Source organism: Suillus fuscotomentosus (assembly GCF_016647785.1).
Source record: "Suillus fuscotomentosus strain FC203 chromosome Unknown F5891scaffold_39, whole genome shotgun sequence".
NCBI lineage: Eukaryota > Fungi > Basidiomycota > Agaricomycetes > Boletales > Suillaceae > Suillus > Suillus fuscotomentosus.
Window position 1 is genome coordinate 60298 of NW_024539551.1, and position 25399 is coordinate 85696.

Genomic DNA, 25399 nt, shown 5'->3' on the forward strand with positions numbered 1-25399 from the left:
AGGACTTCTACAGCATGCAATAGCTGAGTGATGTCAGGACTGCGCCATGGAAGGCCAACTTGCCTTGTAATCTTTGGTATCACCCTGCATAAGGTATTGGTTTCATCCCCACTCATACCATTGATATCTAATTGGTCAATGACATTCATGATTGTGTCCCAAGTATTGGGGTTATGGTGGTGATTTTGTTCTGCTATTTTCTGATGTCTCTGGAGTATCTACAAAATAAATTAAGTGATAAGATACTGTAATGGAAACTGAACCTACCCCATGTTTTTGATTATTAGACCTATCTAGGTGTTGCCTTCACTTGTTTCATGCTGACAATTCATGGGAGGCACTGGGGGCAGAGACCTATTTTCCCATGTATCAAATGTACTATGACTTCCCCAATGGGAATTCAAACTCCGTGGCCACTCGGTGTGAGTTGCAAATCCCATAATTCTCTGGAGACCCCTTCAAGAAGGGGTTAATCTGTGTTAAGTGATATTGAACTGAGCGCGTCGCTTCTGCTTGCCACCACGAACGATGAGCAAGCGAGCATTTGACGGCAATGGCGAGTCTTCGTTAACAAAAAAACAAAAAAGGTTGGTCAGTCCTACTAGCACTCATGCTTAATTGGCTCATGTATTGTTTCTAGTGATCTTGTGAGTCTAACTTTCTTTTCTTTAAGGTGAATTCACCTGCTACATCGTTCTCACATGTCTCTATAACCCTTTGCTCATTACAGGCCCACTCTAATGGGAGCAACGCCCAAGTAGCCGTCAGTGCATCTCTCTCTCAAGCTCATTCAATTACTCATTTATTTCTCAACAGCTATCCGGAGATGCTCTCATCGCCCAGAAACGAGCAGAGATTGCGGCAAAGGTCGCAGCCATGAAAGGCGGCATCACAGGTCTAGCAAAGGCTCTACCAGTCCAGATAGACAGCCCCTCACCAGGTCCAGGGACACCACTTCAGAATACCGAAGACCTCGCTCGTAAGGTTGCAGAGGCCAAGCGCCGTGTGGCAGAGGCACAGACGAAGCTTGCGGTCAAGGACAACCCGTACATGGTCAGTCTTCTCACACTCTAATGATTCTTGCTTCCACATCATGCGTTTAGTCGGTGCCTCAATTGGGCAAGAGGAACAAGCCCGTCGAACCAGCCCAGCAAGGTGCTGGCTTGAAGATGACTGCTCATCCCCTTCTCCTTGATACCGCTCCTGCCGCACCCCAGTCGAAGAAGGATCGATACAAACCAATGCAGCCCAAGTTTGCTTCAATCAAGGTGCACAAGACTCCCTCATGCATATCGTTGAAACTGACGCCTTTCCAAGGCAAACATTCGAAATGCCCCAACCCCTCCTCCAGCGCCAACCCCTGTACCCATCGTCGAAGTCAAAGCCAATCCCTACGCTTCCAGTTCGACCGCAGCCAAAGACAGTGGTTTTGAAGGCGCCCCAAAGGAGCGTCATGGTCGCACTTTCCGGTTCAATCCCCAGGGCAAGTATCAACAGCTCGCCGAACAAATGCGTCAGGAGGCGCAGCTCGAGGCGCTCAAGCAACGCATTGCCGAGAGCGCGCGTAAAGCTGGACTTGATTCAGAGTTCGAGACTCTGGAGAAGAATATCAAGGTGGGTGTTTACTCAACTGTTCATTTCATCCCCGACCATGGCTCCCAGCGTGAACCTCCCCCCACAGTGGAATGGTGGGACGCAGCGCTACTGCCCAACAAAACCTACGATGACCTTTCCCTCGGATTTTCTCACCTCAATATCCGAACTCAGGATTCGCCAGTCACGTTGTATGTCCAGCACCCTATTCCCATCCCAGCTCCAATGGAAGAACACAAGATTGGCTTGAAACCGCTTATGTTGACCAAAAAGGCATATATATATATGTATTGTATGGGTGTGTAGAATCTAACATGGCACTACAGGAGACAAAGAAGATGCGAAAGCAGCGCCGGCAAGCCGAACGACAAGATAAACGTGATCGTATTCGTATGGGTCTCATCCCACCCGACCCACCCAAAGGCCTGTCTCAACCTCTTTAACCCTTCCGACCTTTGCTCACGATTCATTTCTCACAGTTCGCCTGTCGAACCTCATGAAAGTTTTGACATCAGATGCAGTCCAAGACCCCACACGTGTTGAAGCCCGTGTGCGCAGAGAAGTTGCGATGAGAAAACACACGCACGAAAAGGCAAATGCAGAACGTAAGCTCACCGATGAACAACGCAGAGAGAAGACCGAGAATAAGAAATCTGAGCAGGAGAAGAAGGGTATCGTTGGGGCTGTTTTCAAGTGCGTGTCCCTCGCTCGTCGGTACTATCTAAGCTGACTTTGCTCTCACTTCCACCTTCAATTTGTGCAACAGGGTCAAAACGCTCACAGACCCCTCCCACCGATTCAAAGTTCGAAAAAACGCCGAACAACTCAACTTAACGGGCGTGTGCATTTTCAATCCGGTCTTTAGCATGATATATGTGGAAGGTGCTTCCAAGTTCATTCAGAACTACAAGCGGTTGATGCTTCATCGTATCGCTTGGACCGAGGCTGCGCGTCCGCGCGGTGGAGAGGATGTAATCCTCGATACCGCAAGCGAAGAAGGCACCGAAACCAACGGTGCCGCTTTTAATGATGCTGCTGGTCCTGGAGGTCCTCGGAAATCCGCAGAACCTGAAGAAATAGTCTCCCTCGAAAATAATGCGTGTTATCTCGTGTGGGAGGGTCAACTTAGAGATCGGGCGTTTAATTCGTTCAAGCCTAAGGGGTGCCCCACTGATGCGATGGCTAAGGAGGCTTTGGGGCAGAGGTTGGCGGGGTATTGGGATCAGGCGAAGAATTGGAAGCCCGAAGAGGAGGATTTGTTTTGATTTGGAGTTCGTTTTGGGCGTGGTGATGTCCTTCGTAGGCTGGAGTTAATATATTGATTTGTTTACATCAAATTGATAAGTACCTTACCTAACCACACGTGTTTCTGGTGCTTTGCAAACTTTTGTGAGCATTCTCCACACCGCTTCCATTCGATTGCTCGTCGTATTCGTCGTTGCTGGCGATGGCGATGGTTGGTGTTAGTTCTATGCCATCATATACTGTCCAGGAAGCAACAAGACAGTCCACGCAAGCCTGGCGTAATGATCTTACCAACCTCTTTCACCAAGCAAAGGATCGATTTGCAGATGTCGTTTGGGAACTCCAATCCGACGATAATGACGATGATCATGATGAAGTTTGGGGCCACAAAGGTAGTTATAATGACAGTTAGCCCATTGCGTCTTTGCTAATAAAATTCAGCTATCGTTTATGCACGCGCCCCGCCTTCCTTTCAGCAACGCTACTTTCAATTCCGCCCCCCTCCTATCACCTCCCCGACACCCTACTCTACTAGTCCTTCCCCAGCGCCAGCACAGTCTGCCATGTCCTTGAGTCTTACTCTGGACTATGCCCAAACGTCTCGTTCTCCATCTCCGTACCGTTCATCATCCCCTTCACCCTCCACCAACCTCAATGCCGTCATGCGCATACCAGCCATTAGCAGCACAACACTGTTTTCGAATGAGTTGGAATATCTGTACACGGGTGAGGGACTTGGCGAGGCTTTTGAATTTCTCTTTGATACCTCAGAGTCGCGTGAGCTTGTTGATGCGGAAGAGAACCGTGTTGACAAGCTGCGCAAAGACCTTGTGTTTATGTGGCGATCTCGTCTCTATTCTGACGTGCGCATCGCCCTATCTGGTACATTTTCTTCGACAAATCACGAGCCAGCAATCGCTATTTTTTCTTCTCACCGCTTCATTCTCGTGTCCCGCTCCCCCTACTTCCATGCGCAGCTCTTGAACTGGGCACAGCCAGCAAAGCCTGGCGAACCAATCACAGTCACGCTCCCCTCACCTCCTTTTACCCCCGCCTCACTCCATTTTACTTTGGGGTATATCTACACGGGCACCCTCGTGTTCTCCCACCGTACCTACGACCTGGACACCGCGTTCGCGATCCTTAAGTCGGCAACGTACCTGTCTTTGGACGGGCTAGTCGCTGAAATACAGGCCCGTATCGTGTACGAGATGATTCATGGGCTGTTTCATGCATCTCTCGAATTCAACGAATACGAGCGCATCACGGGATCCAAGTGGGGTACTGGCGGGTGTCGGTGTCGACAGTGCGCCCGGAGAGCACCACGTGTACTCGAATTCGCGCTCGCAGATGATGTCAAGAACACTTATTTGGAACGGGGCGCGCGGCGGGCACTCGTAGGCTTGTTCGGGGAAGGCTGGTGCATCTCTGAATTCGCATCGCTTCCGCAGAAGATTCGGGAAAACCTGCTCAAGGGTCTGGCAAAGCGGACGACTCCGATGAATGTATTTCCCCTGTTATTCGCCGCACAGCACGCGATAAAGAAGCTTGATTCTGTCATTGATGCCTGGGCAGATACATCGCGGGAGATGATACTACAGGCGCGGAAGGCGATCGATGAATGCCTTGTGAGTCAGAGTGCTGAGTGTTTCGAACAGGATGACTGGCTACAGGTCATGGAGGCAGATGGCGAGAGGTTTGATGATGGCGAGAGGGTTACCTGGGTGATGGAGGCGATCAAACGCGGAATGGTTGAGAAACACGCTGGAACAATGTATCAGGTGAGGGTTGAGGTGAAGTCAATCATGCATGATACTAATATGTGATCAGAGCCTTGTGAATATCCTCCTACGACCGCACCCAACAGATGAAGATGCTGCCATGCTCTCTGCCACCTCACACATCCGGGTGCAAGTTGAGGACGCTCGTGCAGATCTCATTCGGTACATCCGAAAGCGTTGGATGGGCACGCGCCAGCAGGGTGGTTTCGATGGTCTTGAGGGCTGGGCCATTAAAGAGATCTCTCAGGGTACGTTCTATGTACTCGTCTTATTCTCTTATACCTCAAACACCTTTATCTTTATCAGAACTGGAAGTCTCTGTTGAAGACCTCATATCACCTGCTCAGCCCTCGCACCTCCGGCGCACTGCCTTCCGCAAGTCATCCGTAGCTGGAGATGCGGACTCTGATACACTTAGTGTGCATTCGCTGCGCGCATCTGTGTTGAGCCGTAATATCAACAACCCTCACAAGCATGCCCGTGAGCCTACATCATCATCATATGCGGCGAGTGTGCGCACCATTGGACGTTCGTCTCCTCGTAATGCTCCGATTCCCAAGCCTAGCGATATACGCCCTGACTCTAAACTCACACCTGAGTCGCAAAGCATCATATCCGTACGATCGAGTACGACGGAGAAGGTTATGCAGCGCAAGACGCCCTCACCTCGTACAGGCGATATCAGTCCCACGCCAAATGGGACCAAGCCCGCGCTGAGTAAAATTATCACTTCTTATACACCTTCTCCAAAGCCAAAATCGATTGCACCCTCGGTGCGTTCACGTGTTTCCGCCGTCCGTTCCTCCACGAGAGAGTCCATGCTCCGTATTCCATCTTCTCCTCGCCCGAATTCGAGTTTGTCGAGTGCGATAAGCGACGCTACCTTCAGGACTGCTCCCTCTGAAATGATCACGCCTCGCTCAAGGAAGGTGTCTGGAGGATCCACCATATCAAATGTAAGCGCGAGGACAGTGGGGACGAACAGAGGCACTCCTGTGAGAGAAAGATTGTCATCTACTGCATCCACTTCAACAACAATGACCTCTGCCGTCGCCACACGAACATCCATCCGTCGCGGAGCATCCGAATTTACCAAGCTGACTCCCACCAAGCGTACAGCCGCCAAAACCACCACACCCTCACAAAAGAAACCGCTCAGCAGAGTTACCGAGAACCACTCTCAAAAATCACCTTGCATCACGCTTAGCGACCTCGACAAGGGCAAGGACCGCGAGACGATCAAGCTCGACGATAGTACCAACTCTCCGACGCAGGATGGGGCATCTCCTGCAGCAGACTCTCCTCCCGCACTCACCCGCCGCGGGTCATCAGACACCATCACTACAAGTGTTCGGACTCCCGAACAATCATCTGCCTCCCCGGAAGAGGCGAACGTTTTAGTTCAGCTCCGTGGTGCGACGCTCGATGTTGGCATTCCGTGCATAGTGTCATCGAAGCGCAAACGTTTCAAGGCATTTGCACGATATATTGGTGAAGTTGAGGGCGAGCTTGGACCCTGGGTCGGCATCGAAGTACCACTGGAGGCCTGGGTTGGTGACCCGTCAGACGGCCGTCAATGGAACGATGGGTCCTGGGGCGGCATCCGTTATTTCGATATTGGGAATAATGGGTCAGAGTGGGAGTTTGGTGCAGATGATTATCAGACGCACAGACGGCGGAAGATGGACTGGATGAACGGATCAGGGAGGGATAATCGCGGACTCAAACGAGAAGGAGACCAGTTGACCGTAGGCATAGACCGTACTAAGCGGATGCGAAGCTCGTCGCCTGCAGCATCCGACCTGTCGACATCCGAGTCCAGGGGACTATTTGTCCGACCACAGCAGGTCCTATACGTCGTGGACGCTGTCGGTGCTGATCTCTGATTTTCAAAAAGATAAATGGGACAATTTCTCTTCTGTGTTTTTTTTTTTTGATACCGCCGTGATTTGCTTTCAAGTCGTCATGTTTTGATTTTGCACTTTCACGTTACACACGATCCTTGCATTGGTATACCAGACACTCGCGCTTCCCTTCCTCCTTTGCATACATTACTGATAACCATACACTAACTTTTTTTTACTGTCGGCAGATTATTGATTAGTATGGAAGATAGGTATACGTGAGCACACCCGTGCTGGGAATGCGAAGGTTTTTACAGGATTTAGTTCCCTGGCGATGGTCTCATTCCCACTCCGTGCTACGATGAGGAGGAGTTTTCTCTTGCTAACACTGGCGTTGACCTAGCTTGGTTATTCGACTGTCTGAACTGTCATACATATGATGCCCCAGCAATCCGCGTATTTAGACGGCCATTAATCAGATCTAGGATGCGTGACGGAGACGTAAGTACGGACTTGATGGAGGATCCTGCAGCATTGATTGCCGCAGATGCCAGGCTACATAGCCAATAATTATAGTAAAGCCCATGATAGCATTACACCATGTATAAACGAAAACATGACATCTAGCCATTACATCCGTGCAATTCTACGTAAGACTTACAAATGAAACATCGCCAGAAAGAAAGAAAGAGTTCGAAAAAAACGACAAAAATGGTATGCATTCATAGATGCACCTACATAATCACACACTCCTTTTCCTCCAATTTTACACCTTGAATTCCCATCTCTGCAAATGTTGTGGGAGGTTTTGGACCTGGGGGACGTGTAGCCCCTTGAGGAGTAGGAGCTCTATCGCCCGGTGTGACCTGAGCCTGTGGTGACTGCCCCTGCGGTGACTGCCCCTGTGGCGGCCCCGACCCCTGCCTCTGACCAGGCGGTCTCCCAGCGGCTCTTGCATACGTAGGCTGTGGCTGTGGTTGTGGTTGTGGCTGCGGCTGCGGCTGCGGTTGCCGTGACGGTGACTGTTGACGAGACGGCGGCGCACCAGATCCAGGGTCAACAAGCGTGTACCGATGTTGACCCACAAACTGCCTCTGTGGCTGTTGTTGCTGTTGTGGAGGTAGTTGCTGGGGTACAGCGGAAGGCGATGAGCTCTCAACAAGTGATGTTATGTGCGCAGGCGCCTGCGGAGGAGATTGCTGTCGTACGATGGAGCTCTTTCTGGCCATTTCCATCACTTGTCTTCCATCTTCAGCGCTCATGCGTGGCTGTGTACTTGTTCGCTCCCGTGCCTGAGTACGCTTGCGTACGAGCTGGGTTTCGGTGATAGTGTCGTGTTCTTGTCGTGAAAGGGCTTGTGGGATGACTTGGTTGAGGGCTGTGATACGTTCTACAGCATCTGTGTTTCCATGTTCAGCAGCCTGGAAACAGGTGAGAAACAATCAATGAAGTTGAAAAGAAGACATACAAGGGAGTACCACTTCATCGATTCCTGGATATCCTTTTCACCGCCGACACCGACCTCTTTATAATACCCCATTGCGAATTCAGCACTTGGTAAGCCACGCTTGGCAGCTTTTTCGGCAAAGGTGAAGGCGAGACTTTCGTCCTTGTCAAATGCGCCTTCTGCACCGCACAAGAACCACTTGCTGAGAGCCATGTCTGCTTCGACCTCGCCCTGCTGACTAGCGAGGGAGTAATACTGGACACTGAGCAATGCGTCAAAGGGGAAGGGGGGACTGGCGAATTCGTAAGCATGGCCAAGCTTGTATTGTGCTGGTGCGAAACCAAGGTAGGCTGCGCGCTCGAGGTGGCGGCGAGCCTCTGATTGAACGATGGGTGGTTGGGGTAGGAGAGAAGCAGGCAACGAAGCAGCGGAGAATTCGCCGAGGAGAAGAAGTGCGTAGACATACGCAGGTTGAGGAGTGGTTGTACTTGCGAGTGTAGCTGCACGCTGCAAAAACGGGAGGGCAGCAGCAGGGTTTGGAGGGAGACCTAGCTGACCCAGTAGATGTGCCATTCCCATGCGCTAGTTGCCTATAAGATGAATGAGAGAAAAAAGAAGTCGAGAGACGTACATAAACACAACTCTCGACGCTCAACTTTGCGCCTCGTTCGAAACAGTCCTTGGCATGGACTGCATCGTTAAAGTTTTCGTAATCGCGTCCTAAACGGAACCATGCAGCGGCGTACCCTGCACGTGCAGCAGCTTCGAAATCGCGGAATGCCTGACGGGGATTGTGTGGGATGCGATCTGGGTAGGCGCCGCTTGATTCGAGGGTAGCACGAAGGTAGATTGCTTCAGCTGCGAACAGAGGAAGTGGCTGATGATTTACGTTCGCAAGGTGTTGTATAAGAGGGATTGCTGTTGCGAGGAGACGTTGTAGTTGTGGATCAGTGATCGTGACTGGACCCGGTGGGATGTCAGTTACGCTAGGATACTGAGTGCGATCTACGAGGAGAAGGACGTCACGGGCCCAAGCGAGTTTGAGAGCAGGATCATGAGCAGGCTGTTGTATTGTAGGGAGTGCGATAGAGAGAGATTGTGAGGTTGGGATAGGGGCTGTGAGACTGGGAATGGCGCTCTGACTTTGAGCACGTGAAGGAGGTGGCATTGGAGGTTGTGGTGGAGAAAAGCCAGTTGTGTTTACAATGTTCCGGGGAGGTGAAGTTCTAAGTGGAGCAAAGCCTGGGTTAGATGGAGGTTGATGGAAGTTTTGAGGAGAACCATAAGTAGACACGGCATTGTCCAATCTAACCATCTAGTATGTAATAGAAACGGTGAACTTGAGGATGAGTAATAAAGATAAATCACGCACGTTATATGGATGATGTGGACGAGGTGCAGGTAAAGGTGACTTGGATCGATCCCTTAGATATTCTATTGGAAGGGGTGGCACGGGTGGTGGTGGGGTCGGTAGCAGGTTCGATGGCAAGGGTGGCAAGGGCGGTGGTGGTGGTGTTGCTGACATCAAGACGGGGATGATATATTTACGTAGAAACTTTACCCTTGCCCTTATGATCGTTACCTCACGTCAAATGTTAGCCACAGCATCCTATTTATGGTTAACACGCAGCAAGGGGTATTACATGCAATCAGTTTCCGAGTCACCATTTACTGCAAAGCACCGCCATTTGATGAACCTTGAGCTTGGATGTACGTTGGACCCCAGAATGCCCACCGTGTGAGTTTGTATATTTATCCTTCACCGACACTCCCAGTGCACGTGTGTCTCCATAACCGTTAGATTATTTAAGAATATACTAGCACACACCTGCACACACCCATTCTGCCTTCAGCACAAGAAGTAAAAAAAGAGCATTTTTTTAGCTTCCTGGCCTCAGCTTCATCCCAATAATTCTGGAGGCTCTTGATGAGCATTGACCCTTCTGGCCTCAGGCTTCATCCTAATAAATTGTGCATTTCGAATAATTTTGAAAATACATTTATGAGCAGCATTTCAAAAAAATTAAAAGTACAATCTATCACACCACATAAAAGTACATAGTACATAAGATCAGTCATTTCTATGTTCTTTGAGCAGGATTTTGACAAAAGTAAAAATACAATCTACTACATGACATAAAATTCCAAAATATGTAAAAGTATCATTGAATGTATTTGATTGTCCTGTTTTTCCCGTCTCCCGTCTCCCGTCTCCCGTCTCCCGTCTCCCGTCTCCCGTCTCCCGTCTCCCGTCTCCCGTCTCCCGTCTCCCGTCTCCCGTCTCCCGTCTCCCGTCTCCCGTCTCCCGTCTCCCGTCTCCCGTCTCCCGTCTCCCATCTCCCGTCCTCCCATCTCCTGTTCTCCAGTTTTTCTACATTGTCTGTTTCCTTATTATTTATTTTTTCACAATCTTTTGTCATTTATTTCCTGTCACCACTAGTGCTGCCAGAGTCTGGTTTGGAACTTCGGTTTGGACCTGAACCCTTCTGAACTGGACCGTAGATTTGGTCTGAAGTTCAACATTTTGCAAGGACCAAACCCATTATTAGGTTTGGGGTTCAGCTGATGATGGAAAATTCTGAACCCATCGGAACTGATTGGTGGGAAGATTAGTTTGTGCTACATCTGAGGTTCTGTATATGATTCACATTGATAATAAATCACTATCCTTCTCTACTTCTAGGCAACAAACATGGCCATTGCCATCAGTCCCGGGTATATTGATCTCAGGAAAATCAAGAGTGGCTTCTATTCCACGGCCAAAACAGTCAGTACATGTCCATTGGCAGCATATGACTTCCAGCTTGTTGATCTACTCAGTGTTCCAGTAAGCCCAATGTCCATTCATTATCCAGATTATAATATATTTTATGTCTACAAAGAAATGTGCAGGTTTAATCTCTTTATCTCAGCCTACTGATGATGATGATGCTACTCTACCCCCTCCCTGCATGAAGAAACAGGATCATGCTATCATGCTTCCTCCCCACATGAAAAAAATATGCCTCAATCATGGCCTTGCCCTGTTTCATCAATGGATAGTGACCTTTCATCTCCTTCAAAGTGCCGCCAAGCAACTAACAATCCAGGTAGAAAAAACCATCATACTGGCAGGCCTAATAATGCTGGTTTCATACATGATATCCTTGAAGACCATCATATGAAGAACCATTGTCCTCATGCACCTGACTTGGATAGATTCAAGAATCTGCATCAACAAGCAGCAGGTGAATCATCAGCCAATGAAGAGGACAAGGTTATAGACCCACTCAAAAGGTCACATTTGGCTAACAAAGCAGCATCTCAAACCATTGGGTTTTATCTCCACTCTTGGAAAGACATCCTAGAGGCTTCAAAAAAGAAGTCTCAACTAGGACTGGTCATGGATGGCACCACTTCAAGCTGCAATATGTTCATTGAGAAGACAGGTATAGAATATCTCACAGAAACACTCAATGATTTTGCAGCAGATGATATTGACATTGATAACAGATACTGGGATATATATAAATGTGACATGGCAATTATTGTACATAGGCAGAGTCTCTCATAGTTGATACCAATTATTGTTTTAGTTATGGGATGACTGTGCAACAATGTGATCCGAGATGAAAAAAGCTACATGGCCCATTGCTGCCAGCAAGTTCGGCATCCTACCATCAGACATTGACAATGACAATGAGTTTGAAGACCATATCAGTCAACAAGTCACAGAGTTATTGGATGGAGGTTATTCCTTGCAGAACAGTGTTAATGAACAGGTGAGTTTATGAGAGGCATAATTCAAGATGCTAAACTTTCTAGCAGATACATGCATGTTTGTGCATGTTGCTAGTTAACTTAGCATCCTTTTTGTCTAGGAAGTGCTAAATTTATTTTCTATATTCTTTTGCAATACATCAGAACTCATAGTATCTCCATTCACCCTCATGTCCAATGGCAGGAAAGGGCTCAAAAAAGGCATAAATAGGTGAAACTCACTTTTTGCTCAAGTGCTCTACAAAAACAACCAATAGCCTTATGGGATACTTACTTATTTCAGCCTCAGCATCTTCAGTAAGAGACTTGATGTCACTGTCTGCATCACTAGACTTGCTGTCACTGCTATGGCTTGTCCTACAGGTTTGGATTTTGATATGGGTATTTCAATGATGTCGGTATTACTATAGAGTATGTTCTTCTCTTCCTTGCTATGAATGATGGTCTATCTGTTGTTGTTTGTGGTTGGAGCTGATTTTGATATTGGTTGTACCAAACTATCTTCACTATCACTTGGAGTAGCCATAGACTTGGTTTGGCTTTGCCAGAGGTAGGCTCATCACTGTACTTATATCTTCTTAATGGCCTGTAGTTATTCCTTGGCCTTCTCTATAGGCTTTGGCTAATGCTTGCCAAACATTCAGTGCAATTTGACTAAAAATGGCAGAGAGGTGATAATGATTGTTTAGGTACTATAGATTAAGGTTTATAGTTTAAATTGTACAGTTTAACATTCCATAATTTGAGCTTGTACTACTCCTCTGGACTAGTAACAAAGTGGGTAAAAAATGTGGTGTCCAAGTCCCAACTGCAGCCCTCTGTGCCACCAAGTACACGAAGCGCTCAGGGTATGGATTAACTTGTGTTTCTGAGTGAGGCTAATAGTCTTGTCAGCAGTCTCAAACAACAACTTGGAGTGGACAGAAGATATTGATGAACCTGAGACATTTGACGAGCAAATGGTTACAAATTGGGCTGGAAAAGTGAGTGAAATCGCACCTTGATGAGTAGTATACTAGAATGAAGGCAGGATCTTGTGCATATGTTTCAGACTGCCAAAGATGCATCCAGGGGAAAGAAGAAGAATGCGAAGTCTGAGATGATCCAGATGCTGATGAAGGCCCTAATGTTGATGATCCAGTAGACGACGTGGACAATGATGTCGAGATGGTAGATCAGCAACTGCCTGAGGTTGGTACCAAGATAAGGATCAGATAACGCAACTAGTGAATCACTTACCACAAATCTACTAGGCCAACAAAGCAGTGAAAATTCGGCTCACAACCTCTGTATGCAGAATTTTCAATTTACTGACATAGCGCGAGAGAGCTGACAAATTCCTTTGACAGATGTCAGTTGATATTGTCGAGTCAGATGACTTGAAGCCTGTCAAAACCGAAAGTGCAGTCAACCAACGAAAGAAGATCAGCCTCAAGAAAGAAAAACCCAAGAACACTCACTTACCCAGTGATGCTCAGAACAGAAAATGGTGCTCTAAATTCCTCCCAGCAGTAATGTACTGGGTCAGAAACTCTAACTATCCTTGGACCATCCCCAATGACAAACTTTCGGACATCTGCTATGATATTTTCAGCGTAGTGTACAATGGTGCACCCGGAGAATTTGAGGCCGACAGCTGGAGTGGTGGGTTTCACATGGTGAGTAAAATATTATTTCGTATTCAAGTCAGTAAACTACATTTCAGCAGGTTTGTCAAAGGATTTCAGAGTGGAGGGGAGTCTTTGGCTCCACTGCCATCAGTGTCCTGGTGATGTTTTTTACTTCGAATGATGACTTCCAGGCTCCTGAGGCACGAAAGGAATATGCTGAATATCAGCTCGAGGAGTCACACTTTGTGTATGAAGACCTGGACAATGAGGACTCACCTGGAGCCTTTCTGTCTGAATTCATCTTGCATGTTTTTGCCACCCACCTTAATGCTATCCAAGGATATGAGAATGGAGATTGTTGTGTGATCCCAACCATTCATAAAGCACGCATGCTGCAGGGGTCAGGACGACAGTGCCGATGGTGACACTCAAGCTCCTGTGAATCCATGCTCACATATCCGCATCTGTAATGTTTTTCTATCTCTTTGTACTTTTCTCAATCTGACACCGATATCCTACTACAGAACTCATATGTCCACCTCCCTACCTTCAGTCTCATCTATTTGCACAGCTGCCATTTGCACTATTATGCATTTTTCGACGTTTTTTGGACCTGCTGCCTTAATATCATCTGCTCCTTTTTGTCCTTTGACTTGTTGATCTCCTTATTTCCCCTTAGCCTACTTTTTGTATCTCGCTCCATGTCTCAAATAATAGTGCCTTTTTTGATCCAACTGCCTTGAGAATCATGACCTCCTTATTCTAAGGAGGTTTAAGGAGATTTTTAAAGAGATGGACCTCCTTATTTTCCTTATTTTAAGTGTGAACAAGTTTCTTGAAATTGTCTTATTACACAAATTAAGGCATATAAGGAAACATTAAGGGATGAAAAGGAACCTGGGGATTTGCTGATGTAATGGAGCCAGCATGCAGGCAGTCACAGATTGGGCTGGGCTTGGCAAGGGAACTGTCCACCTCATCACCTGCAGAGTCATGACAGCTGTCCTTCGCCCACCTTTCCATGAGTCTACTGTTCGATGTAGGGACTGATTCCTGGCTGGGCTTGCAGAGACTGTTTTACCTATAGTTATGTTTGCACCTTAGCTTACATAATAAAGTCATCTTTTCAGCATTTTTACTATGAGTCTGAGAGATCAGCAAGTTTCTATCATATTTCCTCTTCTCTGAGCCTTGAGCCTGGACCAGAAACCCTTTAGGGTCGAATAGCAGCTAGGTTCTGCAAGACCCAACACATTTTTCAGATACACCATCTGAATTGTTGTACCCACATTGATTTCCCACTGCAGACAAAAAAGAACTTGCAAAGTCCTGGGTTGAAGCTCACTCCTGTCATGCATGGAGGAACAGGTGGTGCCTAGTTGATGGCACACTCATTCCTCTTTATGACTGACCTCATTGGTATGGAGAAAGCTACTTTGACCGAAAGTCAAATTGTTCATTGTATTTATATTTATATTTTATCTGTGACTCAGTATATTTGAGCTGATGATTTTAATAGATTGTCTCACTCCCAAATCTCCGAATTATTGATTTTAGCTATGGGCATACTGGGAGCACTCATGATGTGAGCACTTGGCAAGAGACATTCATTGCTCAGAACTACAATGACATACTTGAAGATGGGGAATTTATTTGGGCAGATTCTGCATACCCAGTAAGAGCTTTTATTCACTGAAGCCTGAGTAGACTAACTCTAAAGCTCCAGATACAAACTTGGGTGGTTGCATCTTATAAGATGCCAGAATGGGAGGAGCCTGATAATCGGGTGTTTAACAACCATGTTTCCATGGTTCATATCCGATTGGAACATGTCATTGGCTACTTGAAGGGGTGTTTTCACTCACTCAAAGGTATTTGTGTCAAAATACGTGACAAAGCAACTCACTGGTGTAGAGACTCATGCCTCTCATGGTGTGATATGGCACTTTTCACTAGGGAGTTCATTGCACGAACTTGCAGCACCACTCTGTGTGCTGTCCGCAGCTATCCCTATATGAGGCACAGCTTTCCAACACAACACACGCCATGCTCGCACACTTCCTGTGCTTCATGATGTATATGCGTGCTCGCTTTCCCGCGCTTGAGCGCCCTATAGTGCCAGCCATCCAGACACATCCATCCACTGTCCACCAAGTTCTCTAGTGTGTATGTATATTTCCATTTCCCTTATTTGCATATTGTTCCACCTTTATTTTTATTGTGGACCTTTACTTATATATATCTTTACATACCCTACTCGGTAGCACTTCGGCTCCGCATGACAGTGCTTAGGCGCCATATATAAGCACCAGCAGTACATACTATTACTGACTTACTCTACACTCACCAACTTACCAACTAGTTTTTGGCTACCACTATCTACCTAGCAGAGCATAGTAGAAATCTATTCCTTTACATCTCACACTCTCACATCTCTTATCTTGCATCATATCATCACTTAAGCTTAGTCTCTCTCATTTCTGCATACCTGCATGCACTTTTCCATGCTTCATGCAATACATGCACACATTCCCACGCCTTGTGCGCACCTGTGCTTTCTCATGCTTCACTTTAGTGCATACTTCTAGATCTTTGCTGCACTTGCTTCCCCTTTAGGGTTGAACGCACTTGTTGTCACAAGTATAGCAGACTAGGCAACGCACCACCTTACAACATTTACAGATACAGTCAGGAGCCTCGTTCACGCCTCGCTGTATTGTTGTTTCTACACCGGATTGCCACATACTGGACTGTGGCCTGCATTACTTTGCATGCCTTTGCAATGATGTGCGAGGCAGATGAGCTGGAGGATGGTGATTTCAATGCACCAACACATGATCCATTCATTGAGGAAGGTCTCTCATCATCTTTGGACTCAGAAAATAACTCTTTTGAAGTTGCACAAAATGGACGGCAGCAACATTTAAAATCAGCCAAAAGGTTTCGGGAGCAGCTGAAAGGTGCATTACTCAAATATAAACAAAAAGAACTCAATGTCGGTCACAAGTCTAGTAATTATGATAGCTAGTTGAACTTCCACCATTGGAGTACTCTGGTTGTGGGAGAATTGGAAGTTCATATGGATCATCATCATTTGTTCAATAGTGTACTTGTGTTGAAGGGCCAGCCTGATCGATGCGAGGCAATTGAGCCATGCAAAATTGATGCTCAAGCTCCAGCTTCCTCAAAGTATACTCAGTCTTCCTCCTCTCTTTCTCCATCTCACATCTCTCCTTCTCCAGCTTGATCTGAGCCTTGGCTTTTGCTTTGACAACAGCAAGTGATGCCTTGGCCATGAGTGCATCAGCCTGTTTCTGCGCAGTCAGCTCTTCCTGCTCAGCCACTTCAGCATACCTGTCTAGGAACAATTTTGTCTTGGATGGTTTAGTGCTCGTTGCAACCTTTAACTTCTTTGCAGGCTTGCAATCTTCATCAGCAGGATCTTTGACCTTTGTTGGATGCTGACATTTTTAAGGTTTTGTGTCATCACCACTAGAGTCTTCTCCATCATGCTCTACAGTATAGGACCAGCATTTGAGCCAGTAAATTTTCTCAGCCATCGCATTCACATGTAAATTAAAATTTTGATTTGGCAGTTATGTTTAGATATACGATGACCATGCTAATGCAACGCTACAGAGAAATCGAATGAGTGATGTGTGCATGGTGCGAGAATCAGTAGAATGTCTTGTTATCTGTCTTTTTCACCAGTTGAGTCAGCCCTAATATGGATTATAGTGTGTAAGAGTACTGTCAAGTGATTATCATACTGTAATGATCTCCTACTCCTCTTCATCCTCATCACTGGCATTCTCATGCTCATCCTTGCCGACATCAAGCTCGTCACCTACAGTGCCCTCCACAACTACTGGTTTATGTAACGGCGCTTCCAACTTACCTTGTGTCGGCTTTTTCCACACAAGCCGATGCTTCTCCATCTTCACGTGTTCTTTTTCCTCCTTCCACCTCTCCAATTCCATTTGATACGTCCCCATTAATTCCCTGTTACACTGCTTTCTTGCTTCTTCCACCTTCTTCCACTCCTCCAAACCTGCAGCACACTGTTCTCTCCCCTCTTTTCGAGCTTGTTTGGCTGCTTCTTCATCTGCTGCTTTCTCATGGTTGACAACTCGCATGTAGAAAGCATTTCCGCTTAGGTAACAAGGTAAGCCATTACCCATCAACTTTCCACATTTTTTCAAGTTGTTCTTCGACTCTTCCTGTGCTGCAAGTTGCCCATGTAACGAGTCACAGTACATCCCCTGTAGAATTATTGTGGACTACATCTTACTCATGATTGCATTTTGTGCAGCCTCTCGTTCATGAGCTGCCGCTAGTCCCTGCTGAAGTACTTGTTCTCTCTGTGTTTCAGGTTCGAAGTCAAGAAGTTCTGATTTTTGTTTACAGGAAGGTGAGATATATATGGGAACATAGTGAGGAAATTGTGATGACGAGCACAATGGACTGCTCGACACATGGAAAGATGCTGATGTTGATGCTAGGGAATTCACGACTGTGCAAGAGAAGTTGTCAAGTGGGGAAGGGGTGGATGGGCCAGCGACAACGTCATTTGGGGATATGTGGGTGAGTGACTTGAAGAAGCTATTTGGTGTTTGAGTTGACGAGGAACAGAAGGGATCTTCAGTGGCATCTGTCTCATTATTTTCGACCGAGTGTGAATTTTGATACTGATGAATAGCATCTACGAGAACTTGTACTGGACTGGACTGCAGCAATGGTAGATGCCCTTGGTTTGAAGTAATGAGGCTCAGGGCCATCATGTCATGTGTAATGACCTTATGATTCAGTGGCCATGCATCAGTCCTCTCGAAAGTTGCTTTAATAGTTGTAGGGGTTACAGCTCAGATGTGGGCTTTTTGATACACCTGGATAAAGTGCTTTTTGGTGTTTTTTGTCCAGTAGTGCACTCAAAATTGTCCCGCTCTTCTGACCAACAGTGTTTGAGTGTACCGAACACAGCCACATCAAGCCCCTGGTAAATGTGTGTCATGTGTGCAGGATAACATAACACATGGATGTTCTGTTGATGTGCATAGGACAGGAAGGCCTCTGTATAATGAGAGTTGTGACCATCTACAAGAAGCAGCCGGAGACGACCATTGGCCTTTTCACAGGTCTTCTTATCAAAATCCTTCATCCAATGCTGACCAATGACTCCATCCATCCAGCCTTTTGTCAAGTGAGCAACCCTTCGTTATTTGAGTAACTTTACAACATGCATGATTGCAAGTACTCACAATGCTCCCAGATTGTTATTGTGATGCCACTGGGTTCCAAACACTTTACCCTTGTATATGACAGTGGGTGGTATCTCAGGTGCCATCTGCACAGATTGTGACTATAACAGTGATGTTCTCTCGATTTCCGTCTTGTTGTTGGTACTGAATCTTAGCCTCAGAAGGACCAAAAACATGCTCCTTGTTTCCACCACCTGGCTGGAATCCAGTCTCATCTGCTGCCCAAATGCAATCTTCTTCTATACCCAGTTTCATCATAGCATCCTCCAGTAGTGTGAACCACTGATCATGAGTTGTAGGATTGACAGCACAACCATGAGCAGTGTGTCAAGAGATCGGGTCCAGAACCTGCCAAGCTTGTCCATGTGTTTCTCAACAAACTGGTCAGTCCAATTCTTGCCCACCCCTCCAGCTGGGAACTTTTCCTTAAGTCGTGCTCGTAGAATGGCACCAACATGTTCCTTGAGTCAACGATGACCAATTGGAAATCCATGACATCCGAGTTCAAGACAATACTCAACCACCTTTTCTGCCTCCTCCAGTTTTAGCCATGCTCTTTCCTCTGCCATATATTTGGCACTGCTTCTGTTCCCTGCAAGTCAATGTAAGACAGTCATGTGGTCAACAACCACTGGCTTCCTAGTTTCTGCTCAATACTTCTCCTGGACTTCTCAACAGATGGCACGGAGGCTTTTTGTGGGTTCATCTTTTCTCTGCTTGGCATGGTACTCATTGATGGCTTGAGTGATGGCAATCTCTTGCTCTTGCTTAGTAAGTTGTTTTTTTCTTGTGACTGACTTTGGATGTCTGACTATGACCAAGATGTGTGAGATGCAGGCCCAAGAGTGACTGCAGGACAGTGTTTGTGAGTCCAGAAATGAAAATCCAAATTGAGTTAGTTTGTCTTGATAAACACTTTGATAACAGATTTTGAGACCATTGTCTGGAATCCCAGTGGCAGCACATTGTTGTGTATTGGATATATTTCGTTGTACTGAAACTGTACTATAGATATAAATCTTTCATTTGGCAGTATTTCTGACATTGATAGTTGAATCATTCCTTCTCGCTGCATCGATTGGTGCTGAAAGAGGGCATGTTTCTGACCTGTAGCATGCATGCATTTTTTTTTTCATTTCTACTTGACAGTATACAAGATTCAAGTATTCCAGATATGTCTGCACTATTCGATGGGTAGATGAATGTTGAGTGTGTGGTAGCTGTTTCGCTCAAATGACAGTGCTGGCTCAAATGCCGGTCCTATACTGTACATCAGACAATCCTGCAGGCTCGCTCTGTGACTCATAGAACTCTTGACCATCATTTGGTAACAGAATTGAAAGGTCGGCAGCTGAATTCACATTACCAACACCTGTAGGAATCCAACTAGGACAATTAGCCACAAGAGCTCGCATCTCGAAGAACCACAGAAATTCTTCTTTAATTTGTGCTGGCAAAGTTGTCTCAGCACAGAAAATGATGACCGAGTTAGTGGCACTTACCCCATATTGTAGTGCTCCTGTTGTCCCCATCTCCTTGACATATGTGAGTGTTTTTCGTTCTAAACTGCCAAAAGGGTCAATATTAAAACATTGCAGAACCAAACGATGACATATGTCTGCATTGGGTTTTTGATCTTTCGCACCCATGCTTGTCACAAGGCTTTTTCTTTTGGGTTGCCAAGTACGATTTCAAATGCACTGCCATACTCCTCATGGCCATCAAACAGAACCTTACAGAGTGCCCAGTGGTGTTCTTTTTTCTTTGCACCTCCTCCACTTTTAGTTGATGCATTTGCACCTGGTTCAGGGTACAAGCCCTTTCAGATGGTGTCATCAGATGTCACGGCACTGACAAGGGACCAGGTCAAAGTATCTGTCCAACCGACAGCTCAAGATGAGTTATGTTTCATCTGTTTTCTGATATATTTCACGCACTCAATGTCAGAGACTTCCTTGTAGTGTTGCCGCAAGTCGACGCGGTGTGATGCGGTGCTAGCGAACTCGAACAAGTAAACGATTCGAGTTGTATCGAGTTACACACCAGTGCAACTAGCGAGTTCGGATGTTGTTCGGGAATTAAGTCCACCAATCAACGGGCTCAGATCTATCTCTTTCTGGTTTAGCAAGTCAAATTTATTGGCGCATAAATAGTTATATTTGGCAGAAACAGAATTATATATTTCTACAGTCATGACTCATCATGGCTACAATATTGTGAACTGCTTGATGAGAAGGCTCGCTCGCATGGCACGGAGGAAGCCTGTATGGGTAAGATGTCGAGGGCGACTTTGTATGAGAGTGGATATACTCGTTCCGCATCCTAATCACGATTAGCGCCATGTGTGAAAACAATGAGTGCGAGACTTATGGGCATGTACATGGTAGTACAAAACTCATGTGTAAAAAAGTAGAAATTTTTTGATTTTTTATGGACCGACGAAGTAAGTAGGGCAGACATATTGACAAGGTATAACGGCGAGGTGTAAAGCACTGGAGAAGTGCTCAAGATTGCATGAAATACTCGAGCTACAGTCGGCAAGATTATAGAGACTTACAGTAACATTGATAAGATACCAGGGAAGCTTATGGGAAAGTCTTCTCGATATGTCAATCACCAACTCGCAGTGCAACTCGATGTTTACACCGCATGGGGCAGTTGCCACGAGTTGCGTAAATTTCCGAGTCGAGTCGATGTTAACTCGATTCCAACTCACACCGGCGGCAACACTACTTCCTTGTCACTATTTTTTTTATTCTCAGCCTTCTCGACAGCCTCTGTGGTATTTCCAACTTTGACTTTGGTACTCACTTGCAGCACTTTTTGACTTTTTTGACAGGTGCTTTCTTACAAGCTTTCGGTGAAGATTGGATACCTTTTCCTTTGGGTGCCATACTGCTCTAGTGCAGAGAGGGTGCTCACAGCTGCTTGCACACAGGACAAGTATATTTAATTAGATATTTGTATTTTTAAATAGAAGAAATACAGCTGTTTACAAGTCTGAAATCCGATTCAGAATCACAGAAGCACCTCCAGAGGCGCTTCAATGATTCAGCACAATTCGACGTGAAATTTGATTCTCAGTGTCCAAAATTGTTTCCTGAATCGCACGCTGAATCACATCAAAATTGTCCACTCTAACTACCACTATTCCCATGATTGGTCAGATCTAGAAGTAACCTGACTTAATAACTTTTACACGCCAATGCATGGCATCTGCCAATATATATGGTTATCTGGAACTTCACTACAATTGAAGTGTCAAAATAACAATATGACACAACCAAAAAATACAATCAAAAGTCACTTTGGTCACCCCATTTCAAGTACCTCTTAGGTTATATTATACCTATAAGGGTTTTCACCTAAGGGGTGCTTTTTAGATGGTCTGGCCGATGTTTGTTGGTCTTTCCCCAAGTGCATAGGGTCCAAAATAAAATATGTTGGGGATGGTCCAACAATCAAAATAATTTTTGTGTGGGAAAGACCACCAGCCAACATTGGACCATACATACATGGGATTTTCCCATGGTGGAGGGGTGTTAGGGGTCCTCTTACCACCCAATTTTCTGTGCCAAAAAATGAAAATTTTGGGCGCATTCTTGGCACCTAATGTGCAAGCTAATGGGTCACATAATGACTGTAATTACTATTAGATATGTCTATGAAATAGGATTAGAAAACACAAAATGATCATTCATTCACTGCCCCCCCCCTCAGCCCAGGATCTCTCCCTTCTAAAAATGATAATTTATTCATGCCCCCCCCTCAGCCCAGGATCTCTCCCCTCTGAAAATGATCACACATCTACCTCACACCAATATGTCTATAAAATCACCTACACCTACAGAATCATCACTTGGGGATTGCACTATTCAGATATTGACCCACCAATGCCTGGTCTCAGCTACTCGCCTATGCCTACAGAGTCATCACTCAGGGATCACACTATTCAGATATTGATCCACCAATGCCTGGTCTCAGCTACTTGCCATGCCCACAGAATCATCACTCAGGGATCGCACTATTCAGATATTGACCTACCAATGCCTGGTCTCAGCTACTCGCCTATGCCTACAGAGTCATCACTCGGGGAGAGGGAAGGACCACAGTAGATGGGAAAGATCTGTAATCAATTATGGGACGGACCATGGAGGAAGGGAAAGGCCCGTAATGAAATATGGGATGGACCATGGTGGAAGGGAAAGGCCGTACTCAATTAAGGGAAGGACCACAGAGGATGGGACAGCCCCGCAATCAATTATGGATGGACCACAGTGGATGTGAGAGGCCCATAATCAATTATGGGACGGACCACGGAGGATGGGATAACCCTGTAATCAATGGTGGGAAGGACCACGGGGGATGGAATCAATTAAGGGAAGGACCATGGTGGATGGGATAGGCCCATAATCAATTATGGGAAGAACCATGGTGGATGGAATAGCCCCACAATTAATTATGGGACAGACCACGGAGGATGGACTCAATTAAGGGAAGGACCATGGTGGATGGGATAGGCCCATAATCAATTATGGGAAGAACCATGGTGGATGAGATAGCCCCACAATTAATTATGGGACAGACCACAGAGGATGGACTCAATTAAGGGAAGGACCATGGAGGATGGGATAGCCCCACAATCAATTATGGGAAGGACCATGGGGGATGGGATACACCCGTAATTAATTAAGGGAAGGACCATGGGTGATGGGAAAGGCCCATAATTAATTAAGGGAAGGATGCACATGGTCTCCATATGCAACTATGCCACTAATCATTGTCACCCTTGTCCTTAGGTATATCTACCAGTCAATACTATGCTTTCTTGTTCCAATATTCATGCTTAACCCTAATTTTCCTTATCCTTTGACTCACAGTATTAATTGTTTAAATAAATGATCAAAATAAATGATTAATTGTGACATTTGTAGTGACAAGTGTTAAATGTAAATGTGAATAGGGGATATTATATGCGGCGCTGTTTTTTAGGTGTCGATTTGGTAGGTGATGAAGGCATAAAACTATCCTCAATGTCAATGTCACCAATAAAGCACATATTACAGTGACCTATCTCCGTATAATATGAGGGAACGGATGTGCATAATATCCCATATGATATGGGCCAGTGGACCATGGGCCCATGATAAAAATATCCTCGACTATGACAGATGGGCTGGGAGGCAAATTATTCCCGATGGAGGCGGGTGGGCTCATGCAGGGAATATATAGAGTAGATGAGTGGGCCGATGTACATGAATATTATGTAGACGGGTGGGCCGAGGTAGTTGGATATTATGCAGATGGGTGTATTAAGGTAGATGTGTATGAGATAGATGGGTAGGTACTTGTTATCACATTCATGGGTGGGCCCAGACACATATTAAATTAGACGGGTGGGCTGAGGGTGTTATAAAATATTGTATTATACGGGTGGGCCCAGACACATATTAATTGGACTGGTGGGCCGAGGGTGTTGTATGGGATGTTGTATTAGACGGGTGGGCCGAGGGTGGTATAAAATATAGATGGGTGGGCCCATGTGTATCATAATTGTAGACATGATGGAGCTGAGGTAGTTGTACATCAACCAAATTAGAGGAGGTAATAAATCAAAGTTACCAAGTTCCCGGAGCATCAGGTGATCTCGTGACATGGCAGTGCGAAGCTTGTGTTGCCCTATGAGACGCCAAGTTCTGACCACCAGAATTTGAGTCAACTGTACCGAGTTCCAAGTTCCGGGACCCAGAACTCAACACATAATTTAGTTAATACTTTTTGATGGTGCACAGGTTGTCTTGCAGAATGTGGAATCCGGGGTGCAAAGCTTGTGTTGCCCTATGAGAAGCCAAGTTCCGACCACCAGAATTGGAGTCAACTGTACCGAGTTCCGAGTTGCGGGACCCGGAACTCAACACATAATTTAGTTAATACTTTCCATGTTAAATGGCCAACCAAAATTGAGATGTTTCTGAAGAAAGCAGCAGGTGCTCTCTTGACATGGCCTCTGATGGTGCTTAGGTTGTCTTGCAGAATGTGGAATCCGGGGTGCGAAGCTTGTGTTGCCCTACAAGAAGCCAAGTTCCAACCACCAACATGTGAGTCAACCGTACTCAGAGGAGGTAATAGATCAAAGTTACCGAATTCCCGGAGCAGCAGGTGATCTCCTGACATGGCTGTGCAAAGCTTGTGTTGCCCTACGAGACGCCAAATTCCGACCACCCAAATATGGGTCAACCGTACCGACTTCCAAGTTCCGGGACCTGGGAGTTGACAAATGAATATCTGATGACCAGCACACTTCCAATCAGGTAGTATTTCATTGAGCAATGGATAATAATACATCTTTGACAGCCAAAATTATCCAAGGCTCCCTTATCTGATCCTCTCTATCTCCACCCCCTATAACACCAAAGTCCAGACATCCAGCATTCAGCGTCTGATTTCCCAAGATTAACATTCAGCATGAACGGTTCTTCCCCTTCCCCTCCTGATAGCATAAACATCTGGCGCACTTGGGCCCTGACTGTGACTTATGAAGCAGGGGAATATACTGAACAGAAATTCAAGGCAGAGAAGACTGGAGGAGGCCCAGTTATACCTTCCCCAAACCTAGACACTGATCTGGTGATGGTGTGCGATCGCTTGGCTGATGTACTCATAAAGGCATCTAAAAATCCCAGTGGGTCTTCCTGCAGATTCAGAAAATTTGTTTTATCATTCAAATTCCTGCATGACAGTTCAGATGCAGATGGATATTGCAAGATATAGAAAATTGATCTCCCCGAAGGACACCAGGCATAATGAACATAGAGAGGCGAGGTTGCTTGAGAGGTGTCCTCCTGGCCATGAAGGCAAAAGG

At 46.1% G+C, this 25399-nt stretch overlaps 5 protein-coding genes across 5 annotated transcripts; 3 read left to right on the plus strand and 2 right to left on the minus strand.

Annotated features, from left to right (window-relative positions):
• Positions 1 to 528: 528 nt before the first annotated feature.
• On the plus strand, positions 529 to 2858 carry F5891DRAFT_1129444 (pre-mRNA processing factor 3-domain-containing protein; the record flags this gene model as incomplete). Its single annotated transcript, XM_041364397.1, has 8 exons — positions 529 to 591; positions 817 to 1053; positions 1104 to 1268; positions 1318 to 1614; positions 1663 to 1866; positions 1920 to 1989; positions 2073 to 2286; positions 2360 to 2858. The coding sequence occupies 8 exons, from the start codon at positions 529 to 531 to the stop codon at positions 2856 to 2858; spliced, it is 1749 nt and encodes a 582-aa protein (XP_041223978.1).
• Positions 2859 to 2944: 86 nt separating this feature from the next.
• F5891DRAFT_459220 (uncharacterized protein) lies at positions 2945 to 6851 on the plus strand. The gene is made up of 4 exons (XM_041371900.1): positions 2945 to 3230; positions 3280 to 4619; positions 4669 to 4867; positions 4926 to 6851. Exons 1-4 carry the CDS (start codon positions 3041 to 3043, stop codon positions 6503 to 6505), a joined length of 3309 nt encoding a protein of 1102 aa, XP_041223979.1. The 5' UTR covers positions 2945 to 3040; the 3' UTR covers positions 6506 to 6851.
• Positions 6852 to 7033: 182 nt separating this feature from the next.
• On the minus strand, positions 7034 to 9528 carry F5891DRAFT_1043328 (HCP-like protein). The gene is made up of 4 exons (XM_041362134.1): positions 9283 to 9528; positions 8542 to 9225; positions 7932 to 8492; positions 7034 to 7884 (listed from the first exon to the last, which is right to left on the minus strand). The coding sequence occupies exons 1-4, from the start codon at positions 9433 to 9435 to the stop codon at positions 7198 to 7200; spliced, it is 2085 nt and encodes a 694-aa protein (XP_041223980.1). The 5' UTR covers positions 9436 to 9528; the 3' UTR covers positions 7034 to 7197.
• A 3490-nt stretch (positions 9529 to 13018) lies between these two features.
• F5891DRAFT_955549 (uncharacterized protein) lies at positions 13019 to 13704 on the plus strand (the record flags this gene model as incomplete). The annotated part of the gene is made up of 2 exons (XM_041375337.1): positions 13019 to 13327; positions 13378 to 13704. The coding sequence occupies 2 exons, from the start codon at positions 13019 to 13021 to the stop codon at positions 13702 to 13704; spliced, it is 636 nt and encodes a 211-aa protein (XP_041223981.1).
• Positions 13705 to 17061: 3357 nt separating this feature from the next.
• F5891DRAFT_955576 (uncharacterized protein) lies at positions 17062 to 18057 on the minus strand (the record flags this gene model as incomplete). The annotated part of the gene is made up of 2 exons (XM_041375339.1): positions 17062 to 17499; positions 17794 to 18057. The coding sequence occupies 2 exons, from the start codon at positions 18055 to 18057 to the stop codon at positions 17062 to 17064; spliced, it is 702 nt and encodes a 233-aa protein (XP_041223982.1).
• Positions 18058 to 25399: the final 7342 nt, after the last annotated feature.